The 17,889-nt window shown below is 33.8% G+C and overlaps 1 protein-coding gene across 2 annotated transcripts in view; it reads left to right on the top strand.

Annotated features, from left to right (window-relative positions):
- Positions 1 to 17,889, top strand: part of If (integrin subunit alpha inflated) — a 60,778-nt gene that overhangs the window by 31,351 nt on the left and 11,538 nt on the right. For both annotated transcript variants that reach the window (XM_083084835.1, XM_083084834.1), the window contains exons 5-6: positions 4,168 to 4,336; positions 11,248 to 11,309. In XM_083084835.1, coding sequence (XP_082940961.1) covers positions 4,168 to 4,336; positions 11,248 to 11,309 — 231 coding nt within the window. The remainder of the gene's footprint in view (positions 1 to 4,167; positions 4,337 to 11,247; positions 11,310 to 17,889) is intronic.

Below are 17,889 nucleotides of genomic sequence, written 5' to 3'. Positions count from 1 at the left end.
GCGGGCCGAATGAAGACGTTAAAAGTACCGTGTCATTAGCCATCTTTAAACTCGTCTCAAGTGATCCTTTTTAATGAAGAGTAGAGATCGTGCGCGTGCAATCTACGAAAAGAAAAGCGAGCGAGTCGAGGCGGAACGCGCGGCAGACGGATATTATTATTCCCTTCCTCCCACTCCTCTGACAATTAGACGCACGTTACTTTGGCTGCCGGTCGGAGCATCGGGCAATTTCATTGCTGTGAGCTTCCTGCCGCTTGTCCGAAAGCGCCCCACACTCACACATACACCGTATCATTACTTCCTTTTAAATCCTTCCGCGCTCTTTAATGAAGCGCGAATCGCGAGCCGGCCACACCCTTGAAATTTACGTTACGTATATTCCTCCGTATCATCATCGCGCATTTTCATTGTCCGATACACGAATATTATATAGCCTTTAATTATTCGCAGGATTCCTTTGTAATCTTCGTCATGCACCGTTGCACTGTGTCTTGGGAACGGCAACTTGATTAAATGAATCGATGAATTTTTCTCGCAAATTTCCTGTCGTAAAATATTTGCATATTAATATTTATGTAGAATTATTATATTTTTCACGCATAAAAAATGATTTAATTACATTATAAAGTATTTTAAGAGGAAAATAGACATTATGAAGAGAGAAAGAGAAAATATTTTAATTAGTGTTTTATTATAATTCCCTATAAATGTCTGAATGAATTATGTTGCGTTTAATAACGAAGATAATTTCTCCTATTTTCGTGGAATTATATATTTAATTGCTACCCTAAATACGCGGTCGGGTTTCACGGAACTAATTTCCGGCTATTAGTAGAGTTTGTTCACGGAGATTTGGTTGCGCAAAAGTGACGAGGTCGAGCCTACTAATCAAAGGCGCGTCTTTAATGGCGTATGCCAGCGGTATTCAGATTCTGTCCTCTTTAATGAACCGCGAATTACTTGCATTTATCGTGAAACACGCAATTTCACATCATCTCGAAACGCATTCTCGAGATCGAAGATTCGAGCTGCATTCTATTTTGCTTATATAAATAATAATTTATTGCGTTTTCCTTTCCAGTGATCTCTTATTACCAGCTATTATATTTTTAATTGCACTTGTGCAAAAGAAAACTTCAGGATCGTTAATAGCGTGCGTTTTAGTCGACGTATCGATTCAATGTTGAAGGCGGGATTTCCGGTGTTTTTCATACCATTAGAATCTAGATTTTCTTGTTTGCACCGAGCAAAATGAGAGCATATCTAATATGTAATAAATTGTTTCTAATGAATCTATTATAAATTTAAATGGACAAAGTAAAAAAATTAGAAATTAATAGAAAAAATTGTTCATTTAATGCATTAAAAAAATAAAAATTGAATTAACGAAAATCGGAAATTCATGAAAGAATCTGTTTATTTAAAGCGTTAAAAAAATAAAAATTAAATTAACGAAAATTGAATAATATAGAGAAGCTGACGAAAGAGAAATTTCACTTTGTTCATACAAAATAAAAATTCCTTAAAAATATACTTTGTGCAAAAAAAATAATGCATTAATTTTGTCGGCAGATCAGACCTATCAGAGATACGTATCGGCGAGTTGTCAAACGACTTTGCCGTTTACAAACGGACAGATCGCGCGTCCGACTGGAGCAAACTCGAGCGATTGAGCTAAACTGGCGCAATAGATAAATTGCGGCACTTTGGCGTATCATCTTCTTTTTTTCACGTCCTTCATCTTCGCCGTTCGGCGATCGTCGATAGGCAGCGACCGGCAGCGTGACGATCGTTACGTTCAATCAGCCTTGCGGTTCGTCGATTTATCTCAAAAAGCCGCGCTGCCCTGGCGAGCAAAAACTTTTGCAGGACAATCAGTTCGAGTACCTTTTTGCGAGGGCTTTGTCGACGAATTTGACCAATAATGACGCGGTCTTTAAATACAGTTACGTCCCCGATTTCTTCTAATTAACTCGTCTGAAACAAGACAGAGATCGTCATTAAGAGTAGCTCCTTCGAATAATCTCGAGTACCGCGGATCCATCATCGGCCTGATTACGTTTTTCGTCGAATGACTTCAATCAAGACAGAAGAGTCCTTTTGTAATTTTCGATTAAGGATGAGGCACGGTATCCCCAAGAGGAGTATAATGACGCACCGTAGTAACACGCCTTAATTAGCTCGCAATTAATAATGTATGCTTGCGTGTGTTGCATCGTTCGCACGAGCATTGCGCCCATGTAATCTCCATCTTGTGAAGAGCTCGACATCGTTCACGCGATCCTCGTGCATGTGGAATCAACGTGCGTCTTGTTAAGCCTCATTTACACAGAATGGCCTTGAAAAGCGTTTAAAATGTTGGCCAGTGAGATAAATTATGTAATCATACGAGAAGCTACCGTTCTATTTCTGAAGCCACATAATATCTTAATTTCATCAAGATACTTGGTCTGATTTTGAGATTCAATTTAAATTATACCGCTTCTGTACCTTATTATACTCATAATATAAAGCAAAAATACGGGATTTAAAAAATGATATATTTTTTAAATGCTATAATGTATCGCGATGGCAAAAAGCATTGCATTATACAACTTTATTACACTTACGCCGCACTTATTGCTAGCCTTGAGAATCGTTTAGCGAGTCGTACGTGTGTGCAACGCAGGTTCTTTATCTTTCCGATGAATCTACAGTAGCTACAGAAGAGAATATGATTGCTGCTCACGCCATGATTTCATCAACAAATTAATCGCGGTGTGTTCCGCGATAAATTGTTGGGACAGGTCGCGCGTATTTTGAGAGATTTACGATGTAGACTTGAGACATCGGACGTAAATACCTCCCGTTATACGCTCGCATAAACGTTATTAAGGCCATCAGCTGCTTCTGGTTGCTTGGTCAAGTACAGATGATTGACATAATGCGTGAGAGAACTCACGGTTATATTGGACGAAATGATTTCTGCAAATGTACTTCGTCCGACTAGTCTGCCACTCAAACACATCACAAACGATATTGTTTGAAATTTTATAGAGTAATCTTTCATATATAACCATAGACACATAGACATTTATTTATAACAATAAATACCAGAAATCAAATCAAGATAAAGGATAATTATTTTAATTTGAATCGCATCAGTCGTTGCTTTATTGGAATTTGGAGAGATTTTTAACGAATTTTGAAATTGATTTTAATTATATTTCATATATCTTAACGTATAGATTAAATCTAAATTTTTTCTTTAATTTTAAAGATTTTTAAAATTAAAAATAAAAATTTATAGCAATTAATGGAATTTCCCATTAGTTTTCAGCAAAATCAGCGTCATAATGATAGATGCTTGTAGCTGAAAAAGCCATTCGTCCTGAAGCAGCCTAAGTACAACATTACAGACACGTTCGCAAAATTGTTCGTGCATTACTGGAATAGAATCAAATTACAGCTTGTCTACGTAACGCGTACTTATGAGAAAATGCCTAAAGGCATGAGTTTAATATTAATAGTACCTGCCTGCAATAATCGTATGCAGCAATGTATTCATGGTGTTTAGCGGTAGCAAAAATTATGCAGCAGAAAGGAATTTTTACTTCCAAGGAATCATCAAAGCCATGCAAACCGCGCGTACGTAAATACACCTGAGTATCTCGCAGAAAGCACACGTGTACTTCTAAACGCGGTAATGATTCGTACGGATTGCGTAATGATGCGTTTTCCGGGGTTACTAAATATGTCCGAGGCCTACCGTACGTTTTCGTTAAATGAGTCATTATAGACTCAGCCATATGAGCAATATTTCCTTAATTATTCGAAATAAAAACGTTTGCGAACCTAATTAACGTAAAGTTCACATACAATTTATTGCAATCTCTTTTATGATTCTTCAGAAAAGAGAGTTTAAAGCCTCCTCCTGTCGTAATAAAATAATTAGACATAATAAAAATGAGTACATGAATAAGCTTTAATTTTTAAAGATTTATGTCGCTGATTTTAAGTTCATCGTACATGCATTTTTTTCTCCTTGCGTCGACTCCTTTAACGAACCGATAACTGATCAATATGCGTTTTAACTGCGATCGAAGCGAATATTAGAAATTACAAACAACCGCAATAAAAGACCTCGAAAGTCATTAATAGCCATGCAATCTCTCTTTATGTTTGCAGGCATGTGCGCCTAGATATATCTGGTTCTCCGTGTCGCAACAGAAGTATGATCCTGATGACAGTAGGAATAAAGAATCCACGGTGGCTAACAGAAGAGAACCGGTGGGCACGTGCTGGGTCGTCGCTAATAACTTCAACGAATCGCAGGAATATTCCCCATGTCGAACGAGTAAGTTTTTATTCATTTTTTATCAAAGTAATAATTATAAAAGCCGTGCATTTTCTCTTAGACTGGAATTGATACTTTTAATAAATTCGAAAAAAAAAACTGACATCAACTTTACTCTCGATTGTATATTATTGAAGTGTCAAGTATTTCAGAGAATTTTCTTTTAAGTCCCGCAAAAAAGACAAAGTTTACTAAACGAAATAAAATCAGGAGCTTTAGTATCTACTCTTTAGTCTCGAAAATATATTATACATACGTGTTATTTTAGTATCTGTGGTCCAGAGAAAGTGCGTAACTTCTATCGCGTTCGTCCACTTGAATCGTTAACAAAACGTTCCCTGAAGACTTCCGTTCTTAACGAAAGCGACTTTGTGGTAAAGTAAACAAAGCACGAGCGAATGTTTAATTTCCACTCTCGTCGTCCTCTCCGTCGCCCGGTATCGAACTCTCGAGGGCGGTACGATTTATAGCGCGCGCATGCATCGTCCTCCGAATATAACTCCGGTTTATAAAAGAAAGAAGGAAAAAAATATCTCCAGAGATTTTTGTGTGTCTCTGGTTGTACGGTCGCGACGAGTGCTATAAACAGTTGTAAACAGGCGCTTTTTCGAAGACGCAAAGCAGGACCGAACGCATCCTTTAGGCGCAAGAGGCTGCGTAGCTTTCGCCATGTCTGGAGGTAAACCTTCCTCATCCTCTTCTCCAAGGATCACACAGGAGGACAAATTTTCTCCGCAGGGTAACAAGGATGCAGCCAACATATGGCCATGTTCTCAAAGTATAGCGACCATAAATACGCCAAGTAACAGGATACTTCCTGCCGACCATGTAGATGCTTCGTATTTTAATGACAAAGGATATATCGACTTTCGGTATCGTTTCACTCGCTCCGCACTGACTTGTGGAGATGCCGGTTCTAATAATTTACATCGGCGAATAGCAAAAAGCGTATCTTTCAGGATTGCAATCATATCTGACAATTTTAGGATAATCATACGTTAAAAATATTTATTCAGTCGTAAAAAACAGGTTTGATCGACTATAATTCTATCATTATATATTTAATACTCGCAAGAATTATTTAAAATATCAAGTTAGTAAAATAACTTAAATTGGAAAATTTAGTGAAAAAAATTATCTTTTTCTTTTTTTCTAATATTTATTCTTTTATCTGTATAATCATTTCCCGTAATCATAAATTTTCCTCGTCCTACGCGATAATGATACTCTATGGTATTTCTTGATAATATTCTATATACATATACATTTAATATTTTTCTCGTGATTACTTATCAATGCACGGAAAGGTCAACATTACAGATATTTTATGAGAATACTAAGCATTCTATGAATCTTTCATATTCCTTTGAAAATCATTTCCTTAATCGATAATTTCTCTTTTTATATAAACGAAATCGTTTACTATTTTTTTAAAACTTTTATCATCTTCAAAGTACATGAGAGAGAGATAACTTTAATAACACAATATAAGTAATAGCGAAAAATAAAAAAGAAAGTTGTTGCGACTAGCAAGCGGCTAATTTTAAAGTTATTGACAAAAATTAAATATAATAAGAAGCAAATAATGGAAAATTAGAAAAAAATGTTAAAAATTTAATATGTTATATATAATTATATATTGTGTGTGTATCATACATATTATATATATTATATATTATTATTCATATTTTTCTATTTATTATAATATCTTACCTTTTGATATTTATTATTTTTAGTATTTGTTAAATATACTCAGAAACATATATAATAAGAAGATAAATTGCTTCTCAATAACATTATTATATATATTCTTAAGAACAATTAGCTGCAACAATTCCATTTTTATTTCTCATTGTTTAAGTAAAGTAAAAACTTAAACAAGTTGTGTTTGCTAAATAATATTATTGTAATTAATTTCAAATTTATCAAAATTATAATAAATATTCTTTTATATTGTTTAGTTTCTCATGATATATAATTTAATTCTCATTTGTTATAATTTCAATTAAGTGCGACTTTTATGCGATTATAAAATTGTGTATATTCTCTGATATTTCGCAATCAATATTTTTTTTATTGCTTTAAACCATTTATTTAAATCATCTATCCAATGTATGTAATTATCTTTTTAATTCCTTCCTAATTAAAAAGATAAAATATAAAATTATATAAAGGAAATCCTGTGTGGCAAATTTCCTTGCTAATGACGTCAGAATATCACGTATTCTGACTGCTCTCCAAATAAATATTATCAGAATTCATCGTGAAACGAGCTATATCTTCGCAGAAAGCAAAGTGCGGAAGCGAATGCTAGTCTCGATGTGAGCTCATCGTCCAGAAATTCCGCGACGATCGCGCAATTAAACAATTAAAGGCCGAGTCGGATGAACGAACTGCTTTTCCCAAGAATCGTAGAATCTTTTTAGCGAGGCGTTAGATCATACTCAGAATTTATAATGTAATGTTGACATTATGATATTGCCTTATTACACACCGGCCGAATTAAATCGCTTATTGTCGTTCATTTCTAAAATTAAATGTCTCGTAGCTATTTGTTTGGCTATTATCGTCTATTGGAGAAACAAAGATAACAGCGAGCCTGGTAATTTTATAGACATTTTTTCATGCGATTGTTATGAAAAATTACAAATGGAAGAGATGGGAAATTTGCATAAATTATAGATTAAAAATTCTTCAGATTTTTACAAATAATACAAAAAAAATTATTAGATTTACTTTTATATTAATACGACAATTAATAAATATTAAACGATTATTTTTTCATAGTAAAATAAAAGATATGTCTAATATAATTTTTTATAAATATACAAATATGGCATTTTAAAAATAAAAAACTCCAAAGAAAATAAGTAATTTAAAAGCCTAGATTTTTATCATTAAACTTTTTATTTTTTATCTCTTGCAGTTCTGATGAGTTAAGGAAAATTATTATATGTGCGGTTGACAGAACATATATATATATATATATCTCGAATAATCTTTGCGAAATATGATTACGCGGAAGTTGACTCAAATCGCATCACATTTTGATTGTATCGTATGAGGCTAAAATAATGATTTGATTGTTTTGGAAATCACAGCATTCTAGTTAATGTGAATGTATTATAATTTTTTATACATATAGTGAATATTATATTCTCTCTTTTAGCTGTTTTTCGATAATATTTTTATCATAATTATATTCATATATTATCTATTGAATATGTTGTATGATATCTTACAACATTTAACACTTTCAAATAGATAAGGATATATCATGACGCAAGTAAAGATATTTAAATATCATCAGGAAAACATTTTTCACGTGTGCAGTTAATAAGAGGAAGAAAGCAACGGAGGCTTGCGGTAAGTGCATTCCTCGATGAAAGGCGCCTACTAGTTTAAGTGGCTGGGAGGCATTGGAAAAAAAAAATAATAATTGGAAGGCGCCTCTCGGACTAAGGCACTAACTCGGCATCGTTGTAACAAGGCCAATTAGCACTTGATCCTACTTGAATTACGATCGAGCTACCGATCTCCAGCAAGCAACATTCTTCCTTTTTCGTTGTATTAGAACAATTTTTTTAGACATGTAATTGCATAGCGTGAGTACTTAATTTCAAGTACAAAAATAAAGAATATGTCAATCATTTGTTTGGAAAAAGATATCCCGTTTGGATTACCGGTATAAATTTTGAACGTCATGCAACAGTGATTAATCTTGGCTATTGATTATATCGTAAAATATAGAAAATTAATTATGTGATGTAAGATTGTATAATCTAATTAATAAATTGATGTAGAAATCAATAGGAGGATATATATTTTTACTGTAAACGCGGTCACCTTATTTCGAAATAAAACAAGTGATGCATATTGAGGATATGTAATCGTGCACGCACACACGCACGTGAAATAAGAATTACAGTAGTTCCATTCATTCCTTGTAACTCGATTAAGGGTCGGTCATACAACTCGAGCTTGTCTCCTGCAATGCTCTGATTTCTTTATTAGACGCTTCAAAATCATAATTCGTGACCAAAAAAAAGATTATATTCTTTAAAATCTTTTGTTTTTTGTATTTTTTAGCTTCAAATCGTTGTTTAAATGAAAACTGGTGAAAGAGAGGACACATCTTTTATTTTGAATTACTCCATGATAGATCCAAAGTTCATCAAACCAGAAAGGAACGGTTGCGCGAGAGCAACTTTCCTTGTTAGATGATGAAAAAGTTTCTCTCTTCCACTTGTCGTTGGTGTCGACTCGAGTTTGAGAGCGGGGAATGGTCTCTTATACCGACGAGAATAGCATCCTTCCAAGGCGCGAAGAAGAGACGGATTATAAATAGATCGACCATCGACGATATCGCGGTCGAGCGCGTCGAATCCGTTGTTACTCTTCGGATGATTTATTATACCAATTCGCCGATAATGATTCTTATCGACGTATTTAAAAATTAGCCGATTTTCACTCTATTTGATAGACACTCTATGATGTTCATTGGTTTCTTACAAGATGAAAAAAGATTTATTTTAATATTTTTTATCATTTAATGACAGTTTCTGAATTTAAAAAAAAAATAGAGACTCAAAAGATGGAATAAAATTAATTAAAATTAATTAAATTAATTAAATAAAAAATCTGCTCAATTATATCTCTGAGCAAGATTATTTTGCGGGATTTATGGACGATTGCGGGGACTTGGAACTTTCATCAGTTTACGGATTCATCGCTGTATGTTTCAACAATATGCCGAAACACACAATGTCATCGAACATGTCCGCCGATCGCTCGTTTTATATCTGCTTTTTCCGTTGCGCGATGCAGCCGGATCGACGAAGACGACCGGATTGATGTAATTGCGTGACTGACAGCTCGTCTAAAGTGAACGATCGGCTGTCGAGGGGCCCCGCTGTTGCTGTCGCAACGTTCATAACGTGCATATGTATGTGCATGCGTATGTATTTGAAGAAGGCCGAGTCCTACGGGACGATGCACCGGATATTCTCACATACTTGCGCGCGTTTTCTTGCGAGAGTAATGCAGTTCGTTGCAGCAGTCGCGTCGGAATGGCACTGACCCTGTCAGTCGGCTTCTGTCGGCTTTGGCCCGATAATTTGCTACTTGCAGTTATCATTGGCGATTAATTGCTGGACTGACGCGTTCAACGGCCGACTTCCGCAATATCTTGCGTGTTTCTTCGCTTTGCAGTAACGCTTTTACCATAAAGTCGATCTAATTGTAAGACTTGGTAATTTAAAAGTTAATCAACGGATGGAAAAATATGTATATGAAATTGATTATTCGGGCTTTAAATAATTTTCTTTTCCGTGTGATCGCGAATTATTCATATAAATAAATATTTGATATTTCTCATTAGATCGAGTTATCCAAAAATTTATGTTAATTGCGTAGATTTATACTTTAATTAACAAAAATTTATATCATGCATAGTTATGTGCGTCGATTAATGATAGCAATTATATCATCGTGATTACATTTAAGTGAATGAAATTCCTCTACTATCTTTTGATGATTCTTGCTTATTTGTTGCATATGCTGATGATACAATAATATTAATAATATAATTATTGATAGCGATAAGTTATGAATACTAGAAAGGCAAAGATTTTATCTTCCAAAAAGAATAAATTGAAAAAGATTGAACATCATTAATCTGCGCATAGATAATCGTATTTCTACGAGATGACTCCATTATTGTATGTCGAATGTAATCTTCTCTCATTTATACTTATTGTTAGTATGATTGCTCTAAGAACAATAACTTAATTTCTCTTCTTAAAGTGTTTTATTAATCAAGATAACACGCAATTTTCTCTTTAATTTTATAAGCTTATGTTACATTCCGCATATAATTCATCAACTATATTAAATCTTCCCTAGCACGGAATTCCTTTTAGCAAAGTTCGTTGCGTTATCGCGCTAATAATCAATTCCGTTTTAACGTATGTAAATAAATGTTGAAATAAAAAATGCATACAGGTTCACACTCGAACCAAAAGAATTTCGGTAAAATTACCATTAATTTCACGGACCTCCCTGTTTTTATTACTGTCTGTATCAAAAAGTGCCGTCGCGTTATCTAGTTAACGAACATAGATACTCGATGACCATTTCCCGGATGGCGCTATTCATGATAATCCGTGATAAAACATGCAGCTTGCACTTTCGCCTCGATTATTCGGATGAAGAAAACGAATGGCGAAGGCGTCACGAAAGATCAATCTGGGTTTAATGACGCGTACAAATACGCACTACTTTTGCTCGTGCAGAGCCTTTAAGGCGATACCATTTCGTAATAGATAACGCGTGAAACTCCAGGAACATATGCATATACATCTCACGACGAGAAGACGAACGCGAGACTTCCTCATATCCGTGTTACAGCTACAAAGTGTTCGAACTAATTTAAGTAATAATAATGATTCTCTTTTAAAAAATTTTTAACAATTTTGAGACAATTTTGCTTTAAAAAAATTGTGTTTACAAAAAAATATCATTATGGTTTCTCTTATTTAATCAGAAATTGAATACTTTTATAATTTTATTTAATTTTTATTAATAGTTTTTGTTAATACTTTTTATTAATACTTTTATTTTATTTAATTTTTATTAATAATTTTTATTAATATTTTTATAATCTTATTTAGGTTTTATTAGTGTTTAATTATGAAATAAATATTTATATTTTTACAGTGAAAAATATTGTAATTGTATGTCGTATTATGTGTTTTTGATTTCTTATTTTTATTCAATAATTAGAAAATATTATGAATTATTATGTGAAAATTGTGAAAAGAGAAAGATTTATTTAAATTGTATTATTGAGATATGATGCTTGATGTTCGAAAGAGTGAAGAATGAAATATAATTGTCTGTTTCCGTTTTAGGATTCTGGGGCTATCACAGGCAGGGTTCTTGTCAAGCTGGTATAGGAGCCTCGATATCTAAAGTAAGTCAAACAATACTTAACTTTCTTTTTCACGACTCTTATAGAGAATAATATTATTCGTTTAATTTTTTACACGCAAAATATTATTAAAATAATATTAATTAAAAAAAAAAATTAAGTTTCAAATACTTTTCTATTCAATTCTTATTGTTAGACATCCTTCGTTGATGCATGAGAAATTATATTATTTCAAAATATATTCAAATGAATCTCAGTGTTCCGAGATGATACAAGGATCCGCATGTAAGTTAGCGATTTAAATGACAACGGAAAGCGCATCGCGGGAATGTAAATATGGTAACGCCGTGACGTGTCTCGGTGGTTGCGACGTCTCGAAAGCGTTAGAAAGGGGATGCTGGCGAGGGCCGAATATGGCCAGGAATGCGAATTCCTACCTCACGCACCTTCGTCCGGGCATTCGTATTCGTGGCATGGTGCATCCGCGCAGCGGAGCCAATCGTCGCGGCTTTCTTTCTCTCTCGTACACGATTGTCTTGTCCGAGGCTCCGATTCTCCGACAAAGATCGCGAGGCCGAATGGGTCAGGACCGTAAGCGTCTTCGCGCACCTTTTGCTCGCTTTTCACCCGAGATGCATCTCCGGCGAACGTGGGTTGTTTGTTGCACCTGCATAATCTCTACGCGCTGATATGCTCACTTCATCTCGCGACCCACGTTGCAATAAATATCGGCAACAGCCGCCGACAAATCGGTAGCTGCTGCTCTTACCTATCGACACAATGATCATTCTTATATATCGCTTAAAAATTTTCTGCAAAAATTTCAGGATAGATTGCAGAATTTTTTTTGTATAAAAAATGTACTGTATTTACTAGAAATAATGCTCAGTTTGATGCTCCAGTTTGTATTCAAAGAGCATCGCAGAAATTGCATATTTTTCATCAACGATAGATTCTTTAATTTGCAATCACAAAGTAAAAATAATTTAATACTATTTTTTTGAGCAATATTTTAATATAAGTTTACAAATAAAATTTGATTCAGAAATTCAAATAAAAGAATAAGAATGTTGACGAAAAAAATGTGAAGTTTCCATTTTATGCGTTTGACATTTAAAAATACAATCATTTTCCTTCCAAAGAATGAAATATTTTCATGGCAATTTTTAAACAATAATGATATTATTGCGCCACGACACATTTCTATTGCCATGTTTTTTTCGAATCGCATACAATCCACGATCTAATCTCTTTCCTTCACGGTAAGAAATGCGAGAATAGTTATCTCACAGCAGGACTTCGATTGCACCGCCAAAGAAATAGTAGGACAATTCCGCGGACATTCAGCTGGTTATCTTGCCACAGATGTATAATTCAGAATTGCACGGCTATATGGCATATGTTTAATGCATGTCGCGAATCGTATCCGACTCGTAACTCGGTTTCAGCATTCAATGTTAATATCCGCCCGCGCTCAATCCTAATCACGTATGCTTGCTTATATTGCATACTGCAAATGTGATAATTTTAGATATATTTGACGGCTGCTTCAGATCGATTTTTGCTCTACTCTTACAATTTCACTTTAAAGCGACAGAAGTTTCTTGACGATAGCAAAAATAATAAATTTAAAATACGGTAATGTGTCTCATCTATAACGCATACATATTTCATCATATGTCTATAAAAAATGTCAAAGAGAAGAAAAATTGACATTTTAAATATTATTTTTTTATGGAAACAATTTTTCTATTATAAGAATTAACTACTATTATAAACTTATATTTATTTTCCTTCTTATTAATACTTATAGTCCTTTTATTTAATTATTATGTGATTGATATTGCGATAACAAAATGCGATAAAAAAAATAGAAATATTAAGTTGATTTTAACGCAAATATGATGAATTGAAAAGTTGGATTTCTCATCGAATGAGAGGAATCATGCCCGTCTACCCTGTTCTCTTTTCGGGAAACAAATGCTATTGTACAGCACGACTCGCCACGGAATTCTCGAGTATACTAAATCTCGAAGCGTGATTTAAAGATCCTCTTTCTCGACGCCATCGAGAACAGAATCGACCATCGATCTTCGCGTTAAACCGCCCTTGTTTAAGCCACTACCAATCGTTGTTGTACCTGATACTACGACTTATCGGACGGACGATCTAGACGAGATCGATCGATAGCCGATCATTATCAATCGATACGATTAACTTTCCGTCCAACATGGTAAACAAGCCGCGATTCGACGATTGAAATATATGTTCTTGAGCTTCTCTCTTTTGTACAAACTTATTCTTACTTTAAGAATCTCATAGAGAAATCGTTCCAGATTAGATTTGACGTGAATCGTTTAGGAGGAGCTATGCTGCATGATCACTTAACGTGATTTATACGTTTTATTTGTCTACATTTTAAGAAATAATCATCACGATTTTTTGGATAGTAAATGAGAAAAAATAATTTAAATTAAAAAATAATTTAAACGAAATCATTTTCATTTAATTTATTTTTTATTTCTAATTTTTTAATTCTAATTTATTTAGAAGATATTATATTAATTAAAATAAAAATTTTGCAATTTACAATAATTATTCATTCATCGCGTGAATGACAACACATTAAGAGAGAGAGAGCGTACCTATTATAATAACACATATACGTCGTAAAAGTCAAACACCATGTGTTACGATTAAATTGTTACCGCTCCAAAATATTTAATATATATATATTTTATTTTATAATGTAAATTAACGTTGAATATTCTGTACCTTCTATTCCAAATTATTTTGATAAATAGACTATCAAATAAAATATAACATTTATTCCAAGAATAAAATTTTGCTTGAACTAAAAAACTATATTTAAATTAATTTAATTTAATACTTTAATTAAATTAATTTAATTTAATACTTTTATTTAATCATTTTATGCTTTACCAAATTTTTAATTTCCGAAAGAAATGATTTTATTCGATTAAAGAATTCGGTTAAAGAATCATAAATTTCTTTCTTGGTTTTAATAGATACAGTAAACAATACAATAAAATGTAATTTAAATTACTTCTAAATAATGTGGCAATTTATTTTTTTCTGTTTTATTAAAATAACGCAAATTTTTCTTGAGAAACATAAAAACAAATTATAAAAATAAATTGTATAGTTTTTAATATTTATTGTATAATTTTTAATATGCAGATATAAAGTCAAGAAGAATTTTTCATTAATTTAGATTTAGAATTATTAATTCTTTTTAAGTGATCAATTAACTATTCAAGAGTTTTTATTAAGACTAACAATTAACCGTAGCACATTTATGGACACGTGTGTGCACGCATACATCAGTATAAATTTCATTATATTACCCCATCCTTTCTCTACTGTCCGTACATATTTGCGCGGTTATATTTCAATTGCGAAAGGGGCCTCCGCGTGTGTCTCCCCCTTTTCCCCGCCGTTTGCCCCCCAATTCTTTTCGATCGGCGCCAGAATACTCGTGCCAGTCGTGTTTCGTGTAGACGGGGTGCAGTCAGACCGCTATTGTCTCGATTGCAAATTTTTCGCGTGTATAAGCATCGGACCCGAACGCCGCTCCATGGGGGGTACATCGTGTAAATTCCCTTGCCCTTATCCTCCCGCCCCTGTCTTTGCGTGTAGCACGAACCTCAACGACAAATGCACGTATTTGCTTACTACTGTTCGGCTAATCTGCTGAATGTATGATAGTCAAGAAATGGCGTGAAAACAACGTAGAATTTTAATGCAAAATTTAATATACAAAAAGATTTTAATAAACCTTTTTTCTTGCTTGAGACATTAACAAAAAATAATTAAAATAAATATAGTAAATATAGTAAAAATTTTTAACGAATATTTACGAAATAAATATATTTATATGTTAAGAAATAAAAATTCTCCAACAAACGCGTATTTTTTTAACTTGTCATTCACTATCTATTCTAATTATCTAATTACTTTTCACACGAGGAATACATTAGTCATTGTTATCTTATTTGCATGAATCGTGCAATCTGAAAGACGAACGAATCGGTCGATTCGACCACATCTCGGCACGTCGAAAAACGCATTCTTCAGGTCCACGAACAGAAGGGCTCGTTGCATCCCTCGGTGAGAGAGGTTTAGAAATGGATGGCGCCGGAACACGAAAGTTACGGCTGTTGCATCCTACGTCAGGATGCGAATTGTTCCTGGGCGTGCACGTGACTCGGTCGCACGGTTTGACATTGTTTGGTCGACGAGGAGGGTCCATTGTTTGCGAACCGTGCGAATCGCTTGGTCCGATGTATCACGATTCACAAATATTAATATTTGCGGGACAATAAATGGAAAAGACATATATATAAATTTGTTTGGACTTTTATAGGATTTTTAAAACACGAATAAAATGTCTATCTTGTCTAAAAAATTTCGAAAGCTTTTATATCAATAGGATTAGTTTAGAAATGCACTCCTTTTTTAATTCCTTCGCAGAGAGTGGCGAGGTAATATTTAATGGCACTTTATCTAATGGCACCTTATGATACCTAATGGTACCATAAAACCCAAAGAGTTTTTTCTGAGCAACACGACAAGGATTGGAATCTTGGAAAGTATAAAGCTGTATTAAGTAATCACTTTTTCGGCTTGCCAAGTACTATGATATGTTAATTTCACTAATCAAGTTAGTTAATCCTGAATGCTTTAACACAGTTCATTACTTAATACCCTATCAGGCGACATACTATCTCAGAGACAGATAGAATATTAACTCGCTCGATGAAAAAAAGCAACGTCCTCTTACATCTTATATCTTTTTCGTGCATGCTTTCATGTAAGGCGAGAAATTTGTAGATGTTGGTTCGGCTACAGCGATTAGGAGGAACGCAGCGGATACGTTTTCGCTGGATTCTGATAAGCAATCGCGAGTCCATTAGAACCAACGACAGTCTGTGATTGTGCCGGCAGTCGTGTTACGAACGATATCGTGCAGTAATTCTACCGGAACCGAGAATTTACAATATCGAGTCAATGCATTTGCATCGGATTGTCCTGTGATCGTAACACTAAGTGAATTTTCGCGACCGGAGATACTTATTCAATGGAGATACTATGTATTCGGAAGCTTTTATGGTACAAAAGATCGTAAAAATTCTCTTCAAGCAACAATAAATAATAAAAAATTGTTGCATTATATCCGTTGAAAAGTGCTGGTCTTATTTTTTTTATTTTCAATACAGGACGCGAAGAGACAAGCTAAGCGCTCTATGATTTAATCGCATGATGATCATGCGAAATAAATTTCCTACCATGACAGCGATATTTGTAGCTGTCCATCAATGTGTTAATCACTTCTTCATGGATATCTGTGTCCACCGCTATCTTGGTTGAGCAAAACCAAAGGCAGACAAGCGTCGTTCGTTATCACGTCACTCGAGAACGACATGTCCTGACGAGGCGAAAAATTGGTGCCACAGGGAGAGATTTCTCGTCGTCACGGAGACATTGTCTACGTAGGATTTATATACATATTATACGCGTGATGTCTCGCCGAGGAAGAAACCGGAGGGAAAGAGCGAGCGGCCGCGAGGAAAGCAAACGGCAGGAGTTTCAGGTGGCCATTTAAGGCTCGGACATTTCGTTCTGTCACCGTGTTCCGTGTTCAGCGTCGTGCGACGTCGCGAGAAGGCCACCTACGCGTTAGTAGGGTCCTCTCGGCTACGGTTGCATTGTTTTATAAACGGCCGTCGTTTCTCGTGATAAGCAGAGTAAAACGAAACTGGACACGCTCTCTCTTCGCCGTGAAGCGCACACCTTCGCTACGATTATTCGCTTTTCTACGGCGCTTTCTATCTATCAGCACCCTTCCTTCTCTCTTCTATTCTTTTTTTTTTAATTTTATTTTTTGTTAAAAATCGTAAAAAATCTGTTGGTTGTTTAATGAATCAATTTCATATTCATATCTGTTTCAAATTAATTTTCTATATATTAAAATTATTATTAATATATATCATTAATATATATTTAAAATTATTATTTTAATTTCCATGTTTTATTTATTTTATTATTGTTTTACAATTTATCATTTTTTATTATTCTTATTATTATTCAAGAGAGTTACTCTAAAATATTTACTTTCTTTTTTGATTCTAAATCAGATAAATGTTACAAAATATTCTATTATAAATATTATAAATTAATTAAATACTATTTATTTTAATGAAAAATCAAATATATATATTTGATATAATATTTTATATTTATTTATATATTTTATTTATATATTTGATTTGTTTTATTACATAACTTTAAGAATTTATAATAAACTGTTTATAATGTTTATTACTATTGCTATTGTCACAAATACATTGCTATATGTTATATATACATATATGTGTATACATATACATAATATTCCTTCAAAAGCTTATTAACTTCTCTGTATATTTCTTATGTTACAGAAATTAATAATGCGATTTTATATTCGTATACCGGTAATGTGTAAAGCCATAATCTAATAATCCCCGGTAACATTATTCATTGCAATTGAGATATCGCGTGTCGCGCAGAGGGAGAGATGCCACGAGTGCATCGCTGCGTAAAAAGGGAATCTCGTATTACA

The sequence above is a fragment of the Camponotus vicinus genome, unplaced genomic scaffold (genome assembly GCF_025532165.1).
Source record: "Camponotus vicinus isolate PSW18456_S1 unplaced genomic scaffold, iyCamVici1.0 SCAF_12, whole genome shotgun sequence".
In the NCBI taxonomy this organism is placed as follows: Eukaryota; Metazoa; Arthropoda; class Insecta; order Hymenoptera; family Formicidae; genus Camponotus; species Camponotus vicinus.
The sequence above is the reverse complement of the archived record's forward strand: the minus strand, read 5'-3'. Positions and strand labels throughout refer to the sequence as shown.